Genomic DNA, 19,709 nt, shown 5'->3' with positions numbered 1-19,709 from the left:
TGGGAACTCTTTTCCCAACCCTTTTTCAGTTTCGTAATTCCCTATTTATGTTGAATTTTCTGATGGCATTGCTGTATTTCGGATGCGTCATGCCTCATTGACAAACTTGACCCACATGCCGCGTCTCCGTCTCTGCCATATTCATCTCCTCTCTCTCTCTCTGTGTGTTGCTTCTGTGCCATTAGCTGCCACTCCACCAATTTGTCGATCGTTTGCCTCACACTCGCACACCCTCCCCTCTCTTGCACGCACACTCCCTCTGTTTCCGCTTCTATTTGCCGGACCCCTCGCTGGAAACTTCATTAAAAGCTTCGACACTGCAGCGGCGTAAACCAATTACAAGTTCGAGGGGAGGTCGGCTGGTGCCTCACCAAATGTGATTAGAGTGCAATGCCGTAGCGGAAACAGCAGCTGCTCCTGCTCCTGCTGCTCTCTCTCGCTCTCTCTCTGAAATGAAGTTATTGCAGTGTGGGAAAGAGGCTGCAGGACGAGGGTGCGAGGGCCACCTCTCATTGCAGACACATAAACAATTTTACGAGGAAAATGTTATAAGCAACAAACGAGCATGGAAGCTTGTTAAATGATTTAGAGACCGGTCGAAGAGTCAAGCGTCCAGCGTCCAGGCAGGAGTCCTTGGTGCTGGTCCTTGTCCAGTACAGGACACCGTTCCAGTTCCAGCTGCAGCTGCCTGGCCAATATGCTGCGACATTCACTTAAATCAATTTACGTCCGCCATTTGCTTGGGAAATCTCTCTCTTTCAACGACTGCCACACACACAGCCACACACACTAAGAGTTGGTAAAGGAATAAAAACTTGGCCAAGGAAACTATTAAATCGTGCGCATCGACATCCTAGGAGTGTTTCTCTCTCTGTTCCTGTTTCTCCTTTGGTACCCGTACCCGTGCACTTGCAGTAAATTAAATTTCACCCATAATAGACTACTGCCATGATATGGGGAACGGGGCAGGACCTAGACTGACTGATTCCAGGGCAGCATGCCCATCCCCAGCTGCAGCTTTGACAACTTTTGCATATTTTTAGTGACACACTGCAGGATTCCTAACCCCAGTTCCCTTTAGTTGTTTTAAGGGACTAAAACATTGTTGTACGACTACGAGTACGAACTGTGCTGGCAGCTGCTCTGCCACATTCGCATTTTGCGGATTTTGTGCCCTTAGTTCCATTGCGGGTCAGCGTGCATATAACAAAAATTACCCAGCTTCCGCTTCCCCTCTCCCAGTGCCCTGCCCGCACCGCACTGCACCGCTTTTTGTTTCCTGCTGCATCCTGGCTGTGTCTCCGTGTCTGTATTCCTATTGCCAACTGCAACACTTCCTGTGTGTGCCATTGTCGGGGAGTCCAGTTGACTTTTGTATGGCATACATGACGGCGCCTGTCTGCCATCCACTCCGCTCCCTCACCCTCACCCTCATCCTCTTCCTCTTTGGCGTTTTCTCTCATGCAGAACTAACCGCATTTCCCTGCACATTTTCTGTGGCACATTTAATAATGGAAATCATTTTCATACATGTTCTGTCACAGATTTGGTTTACTGCTTTAAGCACACACACATTTACCACCGATTAGCGATTGAATCAGGGAATATATAGTGGTGGTATTGGCAGAAGATAGAAGGGTTATGAAGGGTTGGTCCCTTACCACAGCTGATTAATTACATTGCCCGCGCATCTCATTGAGCTCACATTACGCATACGCAGATGCATACGCACTTGGCTACAAGATTGATGACAAGCCACCCACCACCACGCTGGCCCACTGGCTCTTTTGATTGATTGTGTCCCGGCTGCTGATGTTCTCATCCTTGGCAGTCATCAGCCATGCACGTCGCATGGCATTCTTCGGCTATTCATCAAGCGAACTGACTGCCAACTGCCGCTTGCTTGGCCAAGTCTAATCATGGCCAGAATGTTTTCATTCGCTCTCTCTCTCTTTCTCTCTCTGTCTCTGTCTCTCTCGATTTTTCCTATCTTTTTAATTTTCCATTTTCCGCTGTTTATTTGGCATATACCAAACCCCCACTTGGCTTGCCGAGCACGTTGGCTTTTCCGAGTTATTCTCTTCGGGTTCGGCAATATTTTTGGAATTTCCCTCAACTATTTGTGACAGCCTGACGCCTGCTGCTGCTGCTGCTGCTTTGTTGGTTTTCTAATGCACTTAAAGCTGACAAATTTCACGCTTAAAGTGAGTTTTGTTGTTGTTGTTGTTGTTGCTGTTGCTGTTGTCCCCAGTTTCTAATTAGCATGCAAAAAGTTTTGGGTAGAAGAAATTCTGCTGGTAATGCTGCAATGTGTATGCTGGGCACGCGACGCCTTGGCAGAGTTGGCATTAAATTTCAAATTAAATTGCTGTCTGCAATGTGATACGAGAAGGCAGAGCCAGTGGCACATACACACGCACAGGACACACAATATACACGAACGGAACATGTGTTAAAAATCAGCGTCGGCAACATTTGTCCCCCATCACGTATACGTCACGTAGGCAGCCCCCAAAACAACAGCAAAAGCAGCAGCAGCAGCAGCAAAAAAAACTACTGGAGGGCAAAGAGGATACTTGTCAATTGGTTTTCCGCTCGGTGGCGGCTTAAAGCTTCGTCAGCTTAAAGCCGATCGAAAAATGTACGCATGTGACACGCCACGTGCAACAGACGATGCGTTATAAAAATAAACTTCAAACATTAATTCGTGTGTGTATGTGTGTGATTTAAGTACACAGGAGCAGGAGGCTCATGCATAAATCTCTTTCAACTAATCAGCCGCCTTCTGGGGTTAGGCACCCAGAAGAAGCCATAGCCATAGCCACAGCCATGGCCATAAAGTAAAAAGTTTAAACAGCACTCGAACTTCATAAATTGCACGCACAGACACACACATCTCAGATGGTGGTAACCGAGAGAGAGAGAGAGAGAGGATAATAACCTTATACAGGGGCTGTCAAAATAAATATAATAAAGCGAGAAAACGCTGTCAGCATTTTTAGGCGCAAGGCGGCGTCAAATGTCAAAATATTTAACAACAAGACCATCATCAGCATCATCATGCTGGGGAGGATGTAAGAGCAGTATGGAAATGCCTGCTGCCAAGGTGCAAATTCAATAAAGATAAAAGTTTGCTTGGACGAGACACGACAGACAGGCCGGATAACCTTATCGAGTCGTTGTCACGCCCCATGCCTCATGCCTGCCCTATCATTGAACATTTGCTTACAGCGGGAATTATTAAGAAATATTTTTGTCGCTTTGTGGGCCATCAAATTCTGTAACGAAATGAAAGCCAAACGGAGATGGTTTTCCAGTTCAGTGACAGCTTTTCATTTGTTTTTGTTTCCCTTTATGCTGCCCAGAAAGCCTCAACATTATGACAATCACACAAACACACACACACACACACACACACATAGGGCATAGCAAGAACGAATATAAGGAATATGGCAAGGACGAGGGAATAAGTCGACACAAGTTTTATCTTTACGCTTGCCTGCGTCTCACCCAAGTCGGAAACAAAAGGCGAACAAAGTAAATTCCACGGCAATGAAGTGTAAAAATAACAAAAGCTGCTTGCTCTCTGCTCCACCCACCTGGCCATTGTGTCTGTGCTCCTGGCCGTGTCCGTGTCCGTGCAGAGCTCTCCCGCCACATAGTTGGAATTTAATTTCCCAACAATAGCTTTTAGGGCTCCACTCCTCACGCCCCTACTCACCACTCCACCCCCACAAGTTGACCAAAAACTTTGGTTTAAGCATTTCCTTTAAAGTCATTCCCACGCGCGTATCCAGGAGGGTTGCCTTTTAACGCACATTAAGCCCGAATGTGTCCCTCTGTTTGCCAGTTCTTCCCCTGGAGTTCCTTTGCCGGGCATTTCTTATGGCCATTTGGCTTTTTATTGACTCCTTTTTGAGGGGGTAGCACGGGCGTTGGGCCAAGTAGCGTATTCTTTCTGGTATTTCTGCTGCTTTGTGGTGCTTGTCACGTGGCCCTGGATGTTCTAGATTTGCCGGACTGTGGACTCCCTCTGGGTAACGCGGGGCAACATTGCCGTCGGTTTTTATTATTATACTAGGTCTCTAATTGGAGGCCAGGCTGTGTACGTGTGCTGCTGCTGCTGCTGCTGGTGGGCACTTCAAAATGCTCGCATCCTGCACGCTCCTGCTGCTCCGCAAAAGGCAATTAACTTGTTTTAATTAGTTTTAACGACAAGTATTTGGCACTCGAATTTGTTAGTGTACTTGGGGCTATCAGGCTCCTGTCTGAGGGTGTTAGATTGGTTGGAATAATCCTAATTTGTATGGCAGAGATAATTCCAAAGAACTTGTTATTAATGAGGTGCAAAATCATGGAAAAGCGTTTTAGAAAATTGTAAATAAATAAAGCTTTATCGCTTAACCATTTTATTTGATTTATTCCAGCGCCAGCATGCACCTGCAACGACTGAAACCGGTTGGCAGATGTTCGGTAAGTCATTAAAAATGTTGCCTAATTATGCACGAATGAGCAAAGAGTTGCAGCTGCTGCTTTAAGCCTCAAAAGAGATGAAGATTTCTTTTGGAATGGTTATCTTAAGCGGCTCAATGGTCTAGGGGTATGATTCTCGCTTTGGGTGCGAGAGGTCCCGGGTTCAAATCCCGGTTGAGCCCATTGGTAGCACTCTTTTGAACCTTTTGTTGTTGTTTTTTCTCTTCCAGAGATATTTTATTATTGTAAAAATTTCATTCAAGAGATTCGCTTACTTAAATCAATACTCAGACATCAACTTACATATATCTGTGGCAGCCACAACGAGGCAATTGTTCAGCCAATCTGTTGGCCTCGACTTCAAGCAGAGATGAACAATTCAATTCAATATATTGAGAGTCAATTTCTAATGTTGGCAGGCGTTAAGACGGTACGGCCCTTCTCTGGTATCCAACTGCTACCCACCACATCTAATCCATTTCTCCTCTCCCCATGCTTGCCCGATATCCCTGTCATATTATCCCTGCTCCTTTGCTGACTGCCACCCTGTCTCAGTCTCTCTGCCTGCCTGCCAGTCTGTCTGTCATGTTTGTTTGCTCGTTGTCAAGTGTTTCATATGCTTGTCAAATATATATACGATGGAGTATTGGCAACACTTGCCTTGCCACAGCTGCAACACCACACCCCTCTGAATGTGACTCCCCTTTCCACACCCATACACCCTAACATGTCAAGACACTTGTTGTCAATGAAAGATGTTCAAGTGTCGCTTTCATATTACTTTTATAACGTGCGCTTAGGGGTCCACTCCAAAAGTACTTCAAAAATCAAGCAAAAAGGGAAGGTAACCATAACCGCCAGATAGATAAAGCAACTACTGAGAACTCCCCCATAGACTTGCGATATCCATGAAAAATTAATGTTTATTGCATTTTATTAGGCATATACTCATATGTATACTCCCATTTTATGGCTCTATGAATCTAATCACCATCAAAAGTGCCTCAATTAATATGCCTGGACAAGCACAAGGACTCTGCACAAAAAAAAAACCCACAAGCAAAAGCCCCAGGACCCTCCACACATGCAAAAAAGAAAATACAAAAAATATGGAAGGGAATAATTGTTTACGCATTCGAGCCAGAGCAACCGGCAACAACAAAAATTCAGCACCAGGACAACGAACCGCAGGAGAGGTCATGTTTTTGGGTACTTACACAGGAATATAACCAGTGTATGTGTATGTGTGTGTGTATGTGGCAGGAGCACGTTTAAGTGGCATACAAAGCAACAATTGAGGAAAGCAAATTAATAAAGTTAACAAGAGAGGCAGCCCATACAAAAATAGGAAAAGACATGAAAGGACAGCCAGCAAAAAAAAAAGAAGAGAAAGCAGAGGAACAAAACCAAAAACTCATGTGTGACAACACACACACACACACACACACAAATGGAGTGATAGAAAAATGTTGAAAAAGAACCTACAATCGAGAATGATAGATAGAAATGTACATACATACGTTCGGATTCAGTTTTATCAATATTCATCTGGCACAGAGACGAGACCCCTCCCTAACCGAAACATGGCAATTCAATCAGCAACTAGACAGACAGCAACTTTCAGTGTCCTCGGTGCGAGGGTGGAGGGTGAGAGGAAGACCCTCGAAACATATTCACCAAATCAAAAACTGCACTCAGCCGCAGATTGCGCTCACCATGCCACTGCCCGCCCGCACTCAGAGCCTCGCAGTCACAGCGTTCCCTTCACCCCTTCTTCACCCCTGCCATCAACAGCCTCACAGTCAGAGCTCGACGCAACTTCAATAAATTTGATATTCGCACCAAAACTGAAAATTCAAATGCTGGACAAAACTTTGAGCAAAAAATAAAACTAAACCAAAATATAGAGCTCACAAAAGAAATCAAATAAAAACAGCTGCGCAACAAAATGATTTAGTGACTTTCCTCAGAGTTGGAAAATAATTGAAAGAGGCGGAAATAAAATCACAAAAACCGAACTGAGTATCGAACCAGTTGCCAAAACCTACAGATCGAAGGAAACAAATAAAAAAAGGAATGTTAGCTGAAGCTTTGTATACCCTTCAAGATACATGAATAATAATAAATTGCTTGAGAATTATGAGCATTGGTTCCATTGGTGCTAAGTGCACTCGACTGCTAATGTCGAGTCAGAATATATGCATAATATACCTTATAGAATATAAAATACATACATCCTTCATTGCATCACAAACATCTTATGAAAATAAAAATACACGCGTCAAGGGTATAAATATAAAAACTTGTCCAAGGCAAATGTTGTGCCAACAGCAAATGGAACTACCCAATGGGAAAGAGATTGATGGCAACAGCCACAAGAACAGCAGCAACAGCAGCAGCAGGAACTAAGCCCAAAACTAAATGGACAGCATTGCGAAGGGTCAGAACAGCAGCAGGAGCAGGAGCAGGAGCATGAGGAATAGGCTGCCGGGCCTGGCGAGTGCTTTCAAATAAACGAAATTGCTTGTACAGCAACTGGCCAGACACTTGGCCCTGACCTTAGGCACATTTTCACACGACCAGCGCCAGCACACACTCAAGCAAATCGGAAAAATCAGTGTGGGGAAGAGAATGTGTAGAATAATGACAGTGGAACTACACGCCTGGTGAATGCCCTGCAAAAAGGAATCCCTTTAACTAGGAAATTTATATTCCGTATATTCAAAAAAACTTTAACACGATGAAAGAACTTTTGGCATGAATCTACTGCCCCAAAGTACGCAAGAGAAACTAAACCTTTACTGCAAAATTCTGCGGCAAGAAACAAAGTTTGAAGGAAAAAGCCTTCACGAAATAATGGAGCCCTAGGATAGTGTGCGTATAACTTCATCAACTCTCGCTCGCTCAGCGGCTGAGAAGCTCAGCAACGACCCCTCAGGCTCAGACAAGAAACGGAGGCAAAGCAGAAAAGCATACGCCACACATAGCACACATATCACATGGCACATACTCGTAATACTCATAAAGAAGAGCAGAAATGTTGCTGGCAGGCAGATCTGGCACCCACAGAGCAATGGCCAAGAAAAGGGAGAAGAGAAGGGAGAAGGAGGTAGAACCATTATTACATTTTTCACGCCAATAAAAACAAACACAGAAAGCAGAAAGCAGAAAGAGAAAAGGGAAAACTGTGCCAAAACTGGCCCTCGGCTGATCCACTGCCTTGGCATACAGTCGGAGTCTGAACCAGTCTGAATGCCTATACAATGCCAGTATTTTCCATTTTTTTTGTCCATGTTTTGGGTTCTTTCTTTTTTGTCAATTTCCTTTTTTGAGGCGTCGCCATCCGGATGGCAGTTCGATTTCGATTTGGGACACGGCCTTTGGTCACTCACGAAAATTACTAAAATTGTATATCCGTTTCCGTTTCAAGTTGATGGGTCCCGTGCCCCACAACCCACATCGTTCCCTTTGGCACTGCTTCTTTCAGTGCTTTTTGACAGGCATATCGAGTTATTTATTGGCACATGTGGCCCATGTCCTCGAACTGACCAAGTCCCTGCCAACCAGCCAACCAGCCAATAGTTGGGACAGCACATAATTTATGGCACGCATTACGCATACGCCGCATTGCACACCAGTGCTAGCCAGTGTGTCCCTGCGTGGGCTCAAGCGGAGACTGGTTACAGTCATTTCTCATTCCATGCAGTAGCATGGAAATGTAATCCCCTGCAAGCCTGCAAGTCAATTTCCAGAACAAGTGGAACAATTGCCCAGCCAATCAACACACAGCAAACAAATCCTTGTTCAGCTCCAAGTGGCTGTGGCAATTTCCCAAAAATGCTAACCAATTTCGAATGCATCAGCATCAGCAGGACCAGGCTGGGGCTAGCAGAGGTAGTTAGAGCAGTCAAGAGGTATTCATTCTACCCCCTCCAAACCCGTATGAAGATGGGGTGTTTTCGTTAATCATTACGAGAAATTGCCAGGCCAGGCCAAGCCAGAGGCTATAATGGTTAATAATAAGGCAGCTGCAGTAAAATGGCAAAAGTTTTGTGCGGTCGCTTGTGGCTTTATTAAAATAAATAACTACGGTTAAGGCCAGTTACGGCCAAAGGGGAATGGGGAATAACGACGACGAGCCAAGGTAAGGCTCGACTCAACTCGACCCTTGTTGCTGTTTCCGCTTCCGTTATGAATAATAAACTTGGCGCGACTTGAACTTTAACGAGGCTCCAGCTCCAGCTCCAGGTCGTCGTCGGCGTTGGCGTTGGGGCCAAAAGTTATAATTTGTGTAATTAAAAAGTTCTCCTGATTAACCTGACAGCTGACAAGGTCACTTAGTGGCTGGCAACTATCTACACGATATGACAATAGAACAAGTCGACTGCCAATGCAAACAAGTGTACGATGGGGGGCAAAATTGGGATACATTGGGTCTGTTGGGTGCAACTTTGCAGCATTTGTTGCGTACTGACACTGGTGGCCCATCAACCTAATGCACGTTGTTTTCTTTTTGTTATTTTGCCATTTTGTTGTGGCATTTCTACGTGCAGTTTATGGCAAAAGTTTTCAGCTCATGTCCGGCGGAGATGTCATGTGTGGCGGACACAGTTGCCAAGAAAATTGTCAGTCTCTGGTTCGTATTGTTGTGCCAACAGAACACTCTCTTCGGGCCATTTGTAGATATGTAAGCTTGAAGCTTACAGCAAAAAGTTTAATCGAATAAAATGATAAAAATAAAAAACTGTGATTAAAAGAAGCGATGGATCAGTGTACAAGTGCAAGTCAAACCCATCATTTTTGCAGTGCACTAAACTTTTAATAGAATGAAATTCTGTTCACAAATTTAATAACGAAAGCGGACAATTCGATAACAATTTAAAGTGAACTAACATTTTTGGAAGTGTTCGAAATCTAAATAAACAACATCATAATAAATGCACAATATATCCAAAATTGATTTATAATTGAAGGCACTAATGTGAGACCAGAAATAAATCCATTTATCATTTAGTTCCCTGTCAAAAGCACAGTTGAATAGTACGCATAAAATGGAGCCCCTCCATCTGTATTCAGAATTCTCGTAAGAGGCGTGAAGCCCTTGGACTTCCACCGCTGCCAGATGAATCTCTGCCAGCTGCACCGCTGCACATCAGACCCTTAGACCCTTAGACCCTAAGTGGCTGGCTTACATTATTACGTTAAATTCATTCCTTTCCTGCTGGGTAAGAATAACCCAAAGGATCTGCCAGTGCTCAATGTTTAATGTGAAAATTGCAGCCTAGAAAATGTACCGCTTCTCATTTAAGAGAGTCATTAGCCAAAGTGATTAATTGGAGGGGAAATAAAAACCATTTGAGGGTGCCCATTACCTACTCGCATTTAGTTTGGATCTGAACACACTTTAAACACGCAATAAGTAAAAACAAAAATTAGCTTTATCTGTTTCCAAATCGAATCGAAATACCGGCTTTTGGGCCAAACTAATTGCCCTGGCCATCAGGCCGCGTAATTGCCAAATAATGAACAGAGTTACACATCCAGAAAAACAAAAAAACTGTGATCAAATTGCAACCAACTGCCAGAGGAGACTCAACATGCAGTGGAGCCTGTTGCTGATTCTGATTTTGATTCTAATTGCCCCGTGGCCGTGCTGCCTGGGCGCCTACTTCAAGTTCACCAACGTGGAGTGCAAAATTCTGGATCCGAAATTCGTCGAGTTCAAAGAGTGCTACCTGAAGCTGGTGCGCCGCAATGTGGTGGGCATGAACTTCCATCTGGGCGTGAAGACTGACAGACCCATAGACAAGATCGAGTTCAATCTGTGCATATACCGCAAGTCGAATGTCTACAGGCTCTTCATGGTCAATCATACGCTGGACTTTTGCTACTACATGAAGAAGCCGCAACAGTATCCGCTCTTCTACATATTCCACGACTCGCTGATGAGCGCCACAAATGCCAATCACACCTGTCCCTATCAAGTAGGTCTCAGCTAACCAGCTAACCCCTGACTGATGTGCACCATACTTAAACCATTCTTTGGGCCCACAGGAAAAGGATATCTATCTGAGGAAGATGACGCTCAGCGAGCAGGCCGTCCGGGACCTGCCACTGCCCAATGGCGAATACAAGCTGACGGTGACTGTGGGCGCTTTTAAGGTCTGGCGCCTACAGGTCAACTTGTATGGAGTGCGTGGATAGTTTTTCAATCATCGTTTTTCAATAAGCAGCGCTGATCGAAGATAACAAAAAACAATTAGGCCCCAATCAAACGATACTGTGAACCATGTTAAAGCCCATAAGCCCATAAACTTGTCCATTACCCAACACAAATATCCATCAGTTTAATGTCTCATTCCGTTTGGGGAACATGAAAGATCAGCAGCTGATCCTGTCCAGTCTCATACTGTCTACACTGCTGCTGCTGCTGCTGTTGCTGAAGGAGCCGCACACCATCGAGGCCAGGGTCTTCAGAGTCACCAAAATGGAGTGTCGCACGTTAGACCCAACGTTTTCCCTCTTTAAAACCTGTAAAGTTGTGCACAGGGAGCACGGCAGGGCGGCACTATATGTCCATATAACGATGCCATACAAGGGGCCCATCGATGACATCATCGTGAGTATGCGCTGCGTGTCCCATTACATCCCCAGTGGTTGGTTTGGCTAATACTAAGTGTTGCTGCAGGTTAATTTGGGCGTTATCAAAATATTGAAAAATCGTCACTTTCAATTTGTGAACGAGACCCTGGACTTTTGCTCGTTTAGGCGCCATCCATTGGTGTCCGGATTCATTGGCTTCCTCATCAATCCGTTGCTCAAGATAACGAATATCAATACATCGTGCCCTCTACAGCAAGACTACATTTTCAATGGCTTCCCCATCGATGAGAGCACACTCAAAGAGATTCCTCTACCAAAAGGCGTCTACGTACTCCAATTGCGAACATCCATGCTCAAGAAGTGGAGGACTGACATCAAAGTCTATGCAACACGGGTTGATGGGTATACATAATTATTGATGTTCTACTCTCTGCATTTCTTTATTGGGTTCTTCATTAAACATATTTTTAAATTGTGTAAATTGAATTTGGTTGTATGAAACATTTGGATTTAGTTGTACGTACTCTATTTATATTTTATTGCAACTGGCACAAATTCGGGCTTGGCACGCTTCGTGTCTATCAGTTCAATTTAGAATGCCTAGGCAGCTTATTTTTTTTGAATTTAGCGTTCAAGAAATTATTTCCAATTTCCCGCCTACATTAGCATGTTTCTCCCGTACGCCACCTATCGGACAAGCGTATAACCAAACACAAGTCTGGCAGCACTGTTGAGCTGTAACACATCGTGACGCACGTCATAATTTTGAAATTAATTTTGCATTTATTTGATCCCAGCAAATAGCCTTGAAAGCTTTGTAAAATTGCTGCTAAATATACAACGTTTCATTGTTGAAATATTCAAAAACTAAAGAACTCGCGCCAAGTGTCATGGCAGCAAGTAGTTGTGTGTTACCAAATGCAATGTTTTCATATCCATATGGCAGACTTGCTGAAAATATCGATACTTTTGTGCGATAAATATACTATCGATGTTTTGCCCATTTGTTGATATATTTCAGTGTGCTCTTTTTTGCGTTGCAAAAGGTAAACAAAGGCGTTCCACAGCTGGCAAGATCAGGCAAATTGGGCGTGGAAATAGCAATGCAGACTAACTACAAAAACAGCGGCAGCAGAAAAGCTTATTCACGGCCAAATGAGAGTGGTAGCTGTGCAACTTGAAGTGGCGCCAAGGAAATGCTGGTGGCGGATGTCAAGGATGAGGCGCTGGCCGCCATGAGGCCAGTGAAATGCCAAGAAAGACTGAAACAGGCATCGGTGCTGCTGTTTGAAATCGGAAACATTATAAAACATAAGGCGGAAATGCAGCAGCTGCTAAGTGCTAGCAAATATGAAATATGAATATGAAATATGAAATGCTCGAATACTTGCTCGTCAGGTCCAGCCGTCCTTGAAGAAGAACCTGGGTGGGTGCTGGTGCGCCAACCCCAAAAGAGGACTTACGACCAAGTGAGTAGTTGGGATTTTAAACAATCTATATAAAGCCAGCCCAAAAGATACTTTATAAATTTAGTCCAATATATGCCCAACTCTGCCTGAAAGTATGAACTGGTGGCGGTCGATGTGTCGCCACCGAAAAATGTAGTTGGAATGTGGTGGGAATGTGGGGGGAATTGCTTCTCCCGAGTTTCTCCGTTCGTATATTTCTATGCAAACTAGTCAAAATTATATTCTGGAGCAATTGGAATAACAATAAACAAAAATCTGCCAAATCTTAATCAACAACAAGAAATGTCCAAGTCCTAATTAAGAATATATTTCTGCATCTGTGTCCTGTGGTCATACGTCCCTTATGGGGTCTATGACCAAATGTATAATAATCTCTGCTGTTGGGGTAAACACATTCATTCCCAATGAATTTGGTTTTCCCAAAAATGTATGTGAATTTCCCACAATAATTTATCATGACGACAGACTGGAGCAGATCGATTTTAAAGCCTGCCTGCAGCCAGCGGACTCTTTAAATTATCCCCCAAGGTTAAGAAGATTCCATGCGCAGGCGCAGCAGCATCAAAAGTCATCAAAAAGGTGTCACAAATCATTCACACGACACGTCGCAGCACCCTCCCCCATCGCGCGGTGAAAGTGGAAATGATATGAAAGCAGCCGAAGATAAATACAGGGAAAATGTAATCAGAAATCGAAACAGTTGTCTGGAAAAATCAACCGAAATCCAGGGGTCGGGCTGAGCACTTTTCCAGCGAAGCATTTGGGCAGCATGTAACACAATCCGTGCGTAACTATAACTACTTAGTACAGGCATAGCAGAGCACAGCATAGCATGTGTGTGTGTGTGTGTGTGTGTGTGTCTAGTACGCAGCATTGAGGTGAACAAACTCTGCTGCGCATGCGTCGCTGTCTTCGTCTGTCTTCCTTGGAAGATAGTCCCCCTGTCGTCCTCCTGTTTCGTTGTCATCCAATTTCAAAACATGAAAAATTAGTCCACTTCCGTCGCATAGAGATCCAGGCAGTCGCAGTCACCTCTCCTGCCTGTTCCCAGGTTGAATGAACTGCAATTGTGACCAATCCTGCAACGCAGACTTGTTGCCTTTTGGCTTAAGTGCATTGAACTCGGCTTGGGGTTGCGTGGATGTTTGTGTGTCTGTACAGTCAGCAGGATATGGATATAGCTGTGGAATTTTCGAGGCAGGATTTGAAAGGTACTGGGGTGTACGTGAAATACGCATTTAAAGGCACTTTACATTCGATTGTATTATCTTGAACAGGGCAGGCATATAGTGGCACTAATAGCCATTCCATGCCCCTTGGCGCAGGCCCACTTCAGTGCCATGGGGCCCTGGATGCGCGTGCAATTAAATGGCAACCAAGCAAGCGACACCTCTGGTTCCGCTGGCAAACTTTGGCTGCCGTTTCACTGCGGGACCCCCATTAGAAACCGAGAATCCGACTCCGGCTTCGCGGGGTGCAACACAAACAGACGTCGCGTCTGCTGCGGCTGGTTGATGTGGCATGTGCGCGGGGTAAGGCGGAAAGGTAGGGGACTGGGTCGGGGACACGGAGGGAAAACGGAATCTAACAAAAGTGATGGACCGGCGCTGACTGCACGTCCGACTCTGGACTATTTTTAGCCGGCCGCGCGACGTTGTCTCCGTCTAGTTAGTATCGGGAACACATCTCATATCATCTTCTTGTTGCCGAGGGAGGCTGCTGCTGCTGCTGCGACTGCGCTGCCTTACGGCTGCAACGGCTGCAACGGCTGCAACTGCTGCAACGGATGCAGTTGGTGCCGTGAACTGGCTTCCGAGGCGATTCAATTGCATTCCAGCGCGCGCTCGGTACGGATACGTTACGGCACACCAGAGACACGGTACGGATACAGGCAGCCGTGTGGCAGTATAGATCGCGTGCAGGCGAATCCCCAATCGGACTATTTATCACATTGGATTATCAGTGAAAGTGAATGACAGAATTCTGACAGAAAAGAAAGTGCAAAGCTGCTAACTTCTATGGTTGTGCCTTCAAAGTGTTATTCCAATATTTTTTGCAAGCTTTAACAACAACAAAGTGATCGTTAACAAGCGAAAAACAAAAGTTAATTCAAGGTTCGAGCTGAAAATGTACAAGAAACATTTATGCATATATATAATAATAAATTTATAATAATAATCGTAAATGGCAGTGCAGTTATTTGTTATATTTTAAAATCTGTTGGTTTTTTTTTTTTTTTGCTGGAGCTCAAGTTTCCCCTGGCTCAGTGCTTTCTTCATATAATCGTAGCATACTTTTTGCATTGTGAAACTTTCATTTCGTACTAAGAATATCTAAGAGTTCGCTTTAAACCCAGACAACGAAATGGCAACGAAATGAGTAATGCCAATATAATGCTTCTTGGCTGTAGGAATGTGTATAGGCATGTCCCTGGGTGTCCCCGTCCCCCCCCGTATCGTTCAGTGACCACAATTCTCAATGCATTTGAGTGCAAATGAGTGTCTGGAAGGGCGAGCCGAAACAAAGACATTGGCAGGACAGGGGTCGTATCGGAGCGGGCGGGAGGCGAAGCGGAGGGACGCTGATTTAAATTGGAAACAAGCTGAAAAATGTCGCATCTTCGATGGTTCCCCATTACCTTTCCCCTGCCCGACATTTGTAAGCATTTTCACCACTCTCTTCTCGTTTCACTTTCCACCCAAAAAGAACGAAGAAATATGTAAACACAAAAAAAAAAAAGAGTGCACGAAGCAGCACAAGTTCAAGATTCTCACCAGAGGCTGAGATATGTACGAGTACACTGGGCATATAAAATGTGAGGTGGAGGGGAGGCAGTCCCTCTCTCTGCATTTATTTCGATATTTCCCAATAAATTATTATCAATATTTATTATTTGTGCTGCTGATAGCTGTACAATCTTTTTGTGGCATCCGCACATGGGAGTCCACTCTCTCGGATTGCCTTACCTTTAATATAATATACCTTGCACAAACTCACGCACACACACACATGCATGGAATAGCTAAAAGTAGAAACGCGCGCAGACAAAGCAATAAACTGCAACGAAAGTAGTTTAATGCAGTTTGCTGGGGTTCCTCGGTCCTCGTCCCCTGGCCCCGCCGTCCCGCGTCCCACACCCAATTCCCTTTGCTCTGCTGCATTTTCCCGCATTTGGCTTTGGCGCACGACAAACAACTGCCACCACGTCGCGTCATTTTGGTTTCCCCTGCAAACAGAACAGGCAGCGGCGGCAGCCTCCGCTTCCCGTGCTCCGTGCACAACAGACGCGTCAGCGTCACCCGATGCGATCGTTTGGTTGATCTATTTTTGGCCTAGCCTTAGCCCCAGAGTCCCGCAGATAGAGAGAGAGAGAGAGAGAGAGAGATGGGATGGGATGTATAGTTTTTCGTCGCCTCAAGTAATTTGTTTGTTGCATTAGTTTGGTGGAAATTCTACACTGTGGAAAATGTAACATTACTTTTGGGCAGAATAAAACGTGATTTTTATCTCGCCAAGAAAAAACAATCGAGTTTAACAAACACTAAATCACAGCTTAACCCCACTGCTCGCTTCCCTACCGCATGGCGCGACTCGTGCTGCACAAGCGAATGCTGCAAAAGAGAATGCCCCAGAATAGTAAACAAAAAAGTACATACATTTCGTGTGCATGAGGCGGCGTATTAATGCTCTACTAAGTATATTTATATATATTCAATTCTGAGTTTCTTTGAACTGATGCCAACTTTTGTCAGTGTATTTTTCCCCCAAATGCCGCAGACCAAACCAAAACCAAAACCAAGTTCAGGCCACCAGCCATAACAAATTTTGCATTCAAACAAACTGCAAACGGATCGGCACAGAGATGTTTATTTAAGAAAACTTTGCACTGCCTGAGTCAATGTTCAAGGAGTTTTCCACACCGCCATTGAGTCCCAGTCGGAGTCGGAGTCGTAGTCGTAGTCCCTAGTTCGCTAGTTTTCCGCCAATGGTGGCGCAAGCGACTTAAAAATAGTGAGCTACAGCAGAGCATCTAAGACAGCAACAATAACTAAGACAACACCTACTTGAGTGGAGCGGAGCATGGGTATGGGGGGTATGGGGGATGGGAGACAGACCGACTCCGGCCTGGTTGGACTCGTATGTCAAGAGTGCGACGACATTGCCCATGTAATGGCAGCAGAACTATTACGAGTTCTTTGCACCACGGAAGAAGCAGACGCCAGCAGAGGCAGCAGCATCGTTGCAGGGGGCCACACGTTGAAGATGCGCTCACATGTGGCCATAAATGGGGGAAGTTGCGTGCATGCGAGCGTCTATCGTTTTTGGTTTGGGGGACACTTCCGTCTCCAGCTCCGGCAGCATGTGTGTGCGTGTGCCCCCTCTTTGCCCTTCCCCCACACACACACACACACACACATGTGTGAGATTTATGTTGAAACAATTTCACGTTCTGTTGTTGCCCTGGCATTAAGTGGCATTAAAGTTTCCCGGGCTTATCGCCTATAAGCTCGCACCTACAGATGTACAATATCTTCGGGCATGAGTTGAGCTAAGATTTGGGCTCATTTCCGCTGTACGTACATCCCCGTGTGCTGTGTGCTGTGTGTGTGTGTGTGTGTCTTTTATGGAGGATCGTTAATGTCAAGTCAGCCCTCAAATTACATATGTCAAATTATGTTGAATGTGGAGCATTGTCCAGGTACAGTTGTGCTTGGATGGAAGCTGGAAACACACAGTAGTTCAGCCGCAGATCAGGATCAATAACCCCGCAGAGCCGTTCTTATTTTTATTTTTATTATTATTATTTCCTAATTTCACTTTCATTTTTGTAATAAAATTCCTTCTATTGTTATCCTTTTTAGCATATGGCCACCCTGCAGCCGATGCCACTCCATCACATGGACGACGAACAGCTGGATTTAGCGACGCCACCGCTGCCCATTAATCCGCCACCGAAACTGCTCGCCAATGGGATTATCTACGGCTTTCGGACACGTCACTTGTCCTGCATCGAGGAGAACGACGCCGACTCGCTGGCCGGCAGCTCCATTCCGCATGCCTACGACATGATGCAGCAGGCGGACGAGACCTTCCAGAAGCTCAACGCCAATGCAGAGCAGAGCTGCGAGGAGGAGGACGAGGAGGGTCAGTCTGGTAGCGAGGATGGGGATGGGGATGCGGATGCGGATGATACGATTGCCATGATCGATGAGTCGCGACTGTGCGATGCCGATTATCTGGACGAGCTGGTGGCCGATGAGCAGCAGCAGCAGCAAGAGGAGTCCTCGGATCTAGTCGATTCGGGCAATGTGGAAGAGGACTACTGGCAGCACAGCTTCAATCGCAACGACATTATGATGACCTCCGTCTACGGCACACTGAACGGCTCCATGGCCAGTGAAAACTCCTCGACAGCCCCGCCCGCCTACTCAGAGATGGGCACACCCAAAAAAGAAAGAGAACAACCCGAGCCCGTTTATGCCACGCCCGAGAAGCGTCGCGCCAGCAACCGCAGCTTCGACTCCACCTGCGCCTCCCTCACCAGCTCCATCTACGGCGGCTCCATGAACTCATCCCTTGATCTCAAGTACTCCTCGCTGGTCGTCTCAGTGGGCGGCGGCGGCGGCGGAGGCGACTCTGGCGGCATCAGTGCCACTAGCACACTGCGCGGCACCTCCGTCCCACCCATGGACATCTCCATGATGTCCAGCGATGGCGTGAGTGCCCTCGACTGGAGCTCGGCCAGCGTTAGCTACGGCCTCCTGGACACGGACGATGCCAATCCCGAGGAGGAGCTGAACGAGGAGGCGTCCGCCAAGTGCCTGAGCGCGGCAGAGTCCGGTGAGTGCTTCACACACACACACTTAATAATTGCTATAAAATCCATAAAATTATCCATTAACGGCTAATTGTGAGAGAGACTCACTCACAATCCTTGGCATAGATATTTATTACTTTTTTGGCGATTTCTCTTGTATTTCCATTTGAATGATGACTGAATGGCAATTCATCAATGCAGCCCGACATTAAACTCATTTACAATCCTTCATTACCGGACATAGACACAGTGGTATCTGTGAGTACTCCTCGTACTGCTCGTACTCCTCGTACTCTTACTCCTCTTCTTCTCAACTGTTTTAATGACCGACTCGCAACGGACTCATTTCTTTCGGCATTAGAAAGGTAGCCCGCAAGGCGGCGGCTAACCAACGCTGACCCCCAGCACACACTTCAACATCATCAGCATCCACAACAACATCCTCTCAGTAACCAACCACCGGGCGAATGGTGCTACGATTGGTACGATTCAATCGGCCGTAGAGCAAACAAAGCCAAGCAAAGAGGGAGAGAGAAAGCCATTTCATACAGATGTTTAACAAGCGAGCAGCACCAGGGTCATAAATCATCCAAGTGGATTTTATATATCTCTTATTTGGTTAGCATATGACCGTGGCCAGCAAGTAGGATCCTCGGCGACTCCGCCTCGGGGTGAAAATGCGCTGACATTGACAGTTTCTAATAAGAAAATTGGCCAAGATTTATGTAGCCAGCCTGCTGCTGACTTCCTTCCACTTTTCATTTAAAACTAATCAATAAACTGGCACAGCAACCAACACAAAAAAAAAATTGTTGCAACAAATTGCCAAATGATGCTGCAAAGTGCAATGTCACAGTAATTTACGTGCCACACCAAAGCCTCCCCATCCACAATGCTGATGAGAATTTATGCAAGGGTTAAGTGTCAGCATCGGCCTCTCAGACCCGTCAATATTTGCATAGTGGGTGTCGTCCGCTTAAAGCTCTTAACAAATATAATTTCAGCTTAACTCTTTTTTTTGTGTTTGATTTGTCATTAGCTTATCAGAAAAGGAACCTTTTTGGGAGCCAAATATTATCTTCATATATTTCGAAAAAAAAAACTCTGTACCCCGTTCGCAGATATTCGCATATTTTTCTAAATTTTCATCCACTGTTCTGCCATGCCTGTGGAAATTCGTGGCTTGTTGCGGTGTGTGTGCGAAAAAGTGAAAAGTCATGAATCATATGCATCATGATCACACACCGACCGAACACCGTGCCAGTGCCACACCAAACCATGGCAAACTAGGATGGATGATGATGATGAAGCTCCAGCCATAGCCACTGCCAGGGGGTGCATTGAGT

General features: G+C 45.5%; 3 protein-coding genes and 1 non-coding gene across 4 annotated transcripts in view; all 4 read left to right on the top strand.

Moving 5' to 3' along the window:
- The window catches only part of LOC111079201, a 42,701-nt gene that overhangs the window by 21,963 nt on the left and 1,029 nt on the right, over positions 1 to 19,709 (top strand). Inside the window, exons 2-3 of the mRNA XM_041594148.1 lie at positions 4,428 to 4,473; positions 17,408 to 18,386. Of these exons, the coding sequence (XP_041450082.1) occupies positions 4,428 to 4,473; positions 17,408 to 18,386 (1,025 nt within the window). The remainder of the gene's footprint in view (positions 1 to 4,427; positions 4,474 to 17,407; positions 18,387 to 19,709) is intronic.
- Positions 4,584 to 4,655, top strand: Trnap-ugg. The gene has a single exon. It is a non-coding gene; the product is annotated as a tRNA-Pro (tRNA).
- On the top strand, positions 9,502 to 10,696 carry LOC111079202. Its single transcript, XM_022374276.2, has 3 exons — positions 9,502 to 9,698; positions 9,754 to 10,457; positions 10,528 to 10,696. The coding sequence occupies exons 2-3, from the start codon at positions 9,996 to 9,998 to the stop codon at positions 10,675 to 10,677; spliced, it is 612 nt and encodes a 203-aa protein (XP_022229968.2). The 5' UTR covers positions 9,502 to 9,698; positions 9,754 to 9,995; the 3' UTR covers positions 10,678 to 10,696.
- Positions 10,796 to 11,488, top strand: LOC111079203. Its single transcript, XM_022374277.2, has 2 exons — positions 10,796 to 11,092; positions 11,162 to 11,488. Exons 1-2 carry the CDS (start codon positions 10,847 to 10,849, stop codon positions 11,486 to 11,488), a joined length of 573 nt encoding a protein of 190 aa, XP_022229969.2. The 5' UTR covers positions 10,796 to 10,846.

Source organism: Drosophila obscura, unplaced genomic scaffold, assembly GCF_018151105.1.
Source record: "Drosophila obscura isolate BZ-5 IFL unplaced genomic scaffold, ASM1815110v1 contig_208, whole genome shotgun sequence".
NCBI classification, from domain to species: domain Eukaryota; kingdom Metazoa; phylum Arthropoda; class Insecta; order Diptera; family Drosophilidae; genus Drosophila; species Drosophila obscura.
Note: the sequence above shows the minus strand (reverse complement) of the source record. Positions and strands in the feature narration are given on the sequence as shown.

Excerpts from the sequence above, each read along its gene's own strand:
- LOC111079203 (XM_022374277.2), top strand. The coding sequence starts at position 10,847 with ATGAAAGATCAGCAGCTGATCCTGTCCAGTCTCATACTGTCTACACTG. Across the intron at positions 11,093-11,161 it reads GGCCCATCGATGACATCATC|GTTAATTTGGGCGTTATCAA; the intron begins GTGAGTATGCGC and ends GTGTTGCTGCAG.
- LOC111079202 (XM_022374276.2), top strand. The coding sequence starts at position 9,996 with ATGAACAGAGTTACACATCCAGAAAAACAAAAAAACTGTGATCAAATT. Across the intron at positions 10,458-10,527 it reads ATCACACCTGTCCCTATCAA|GAAAAGGATATCTATCTGAG; the intron begins GTAGGTCTCAGC and ends TTGGGCCCACAG.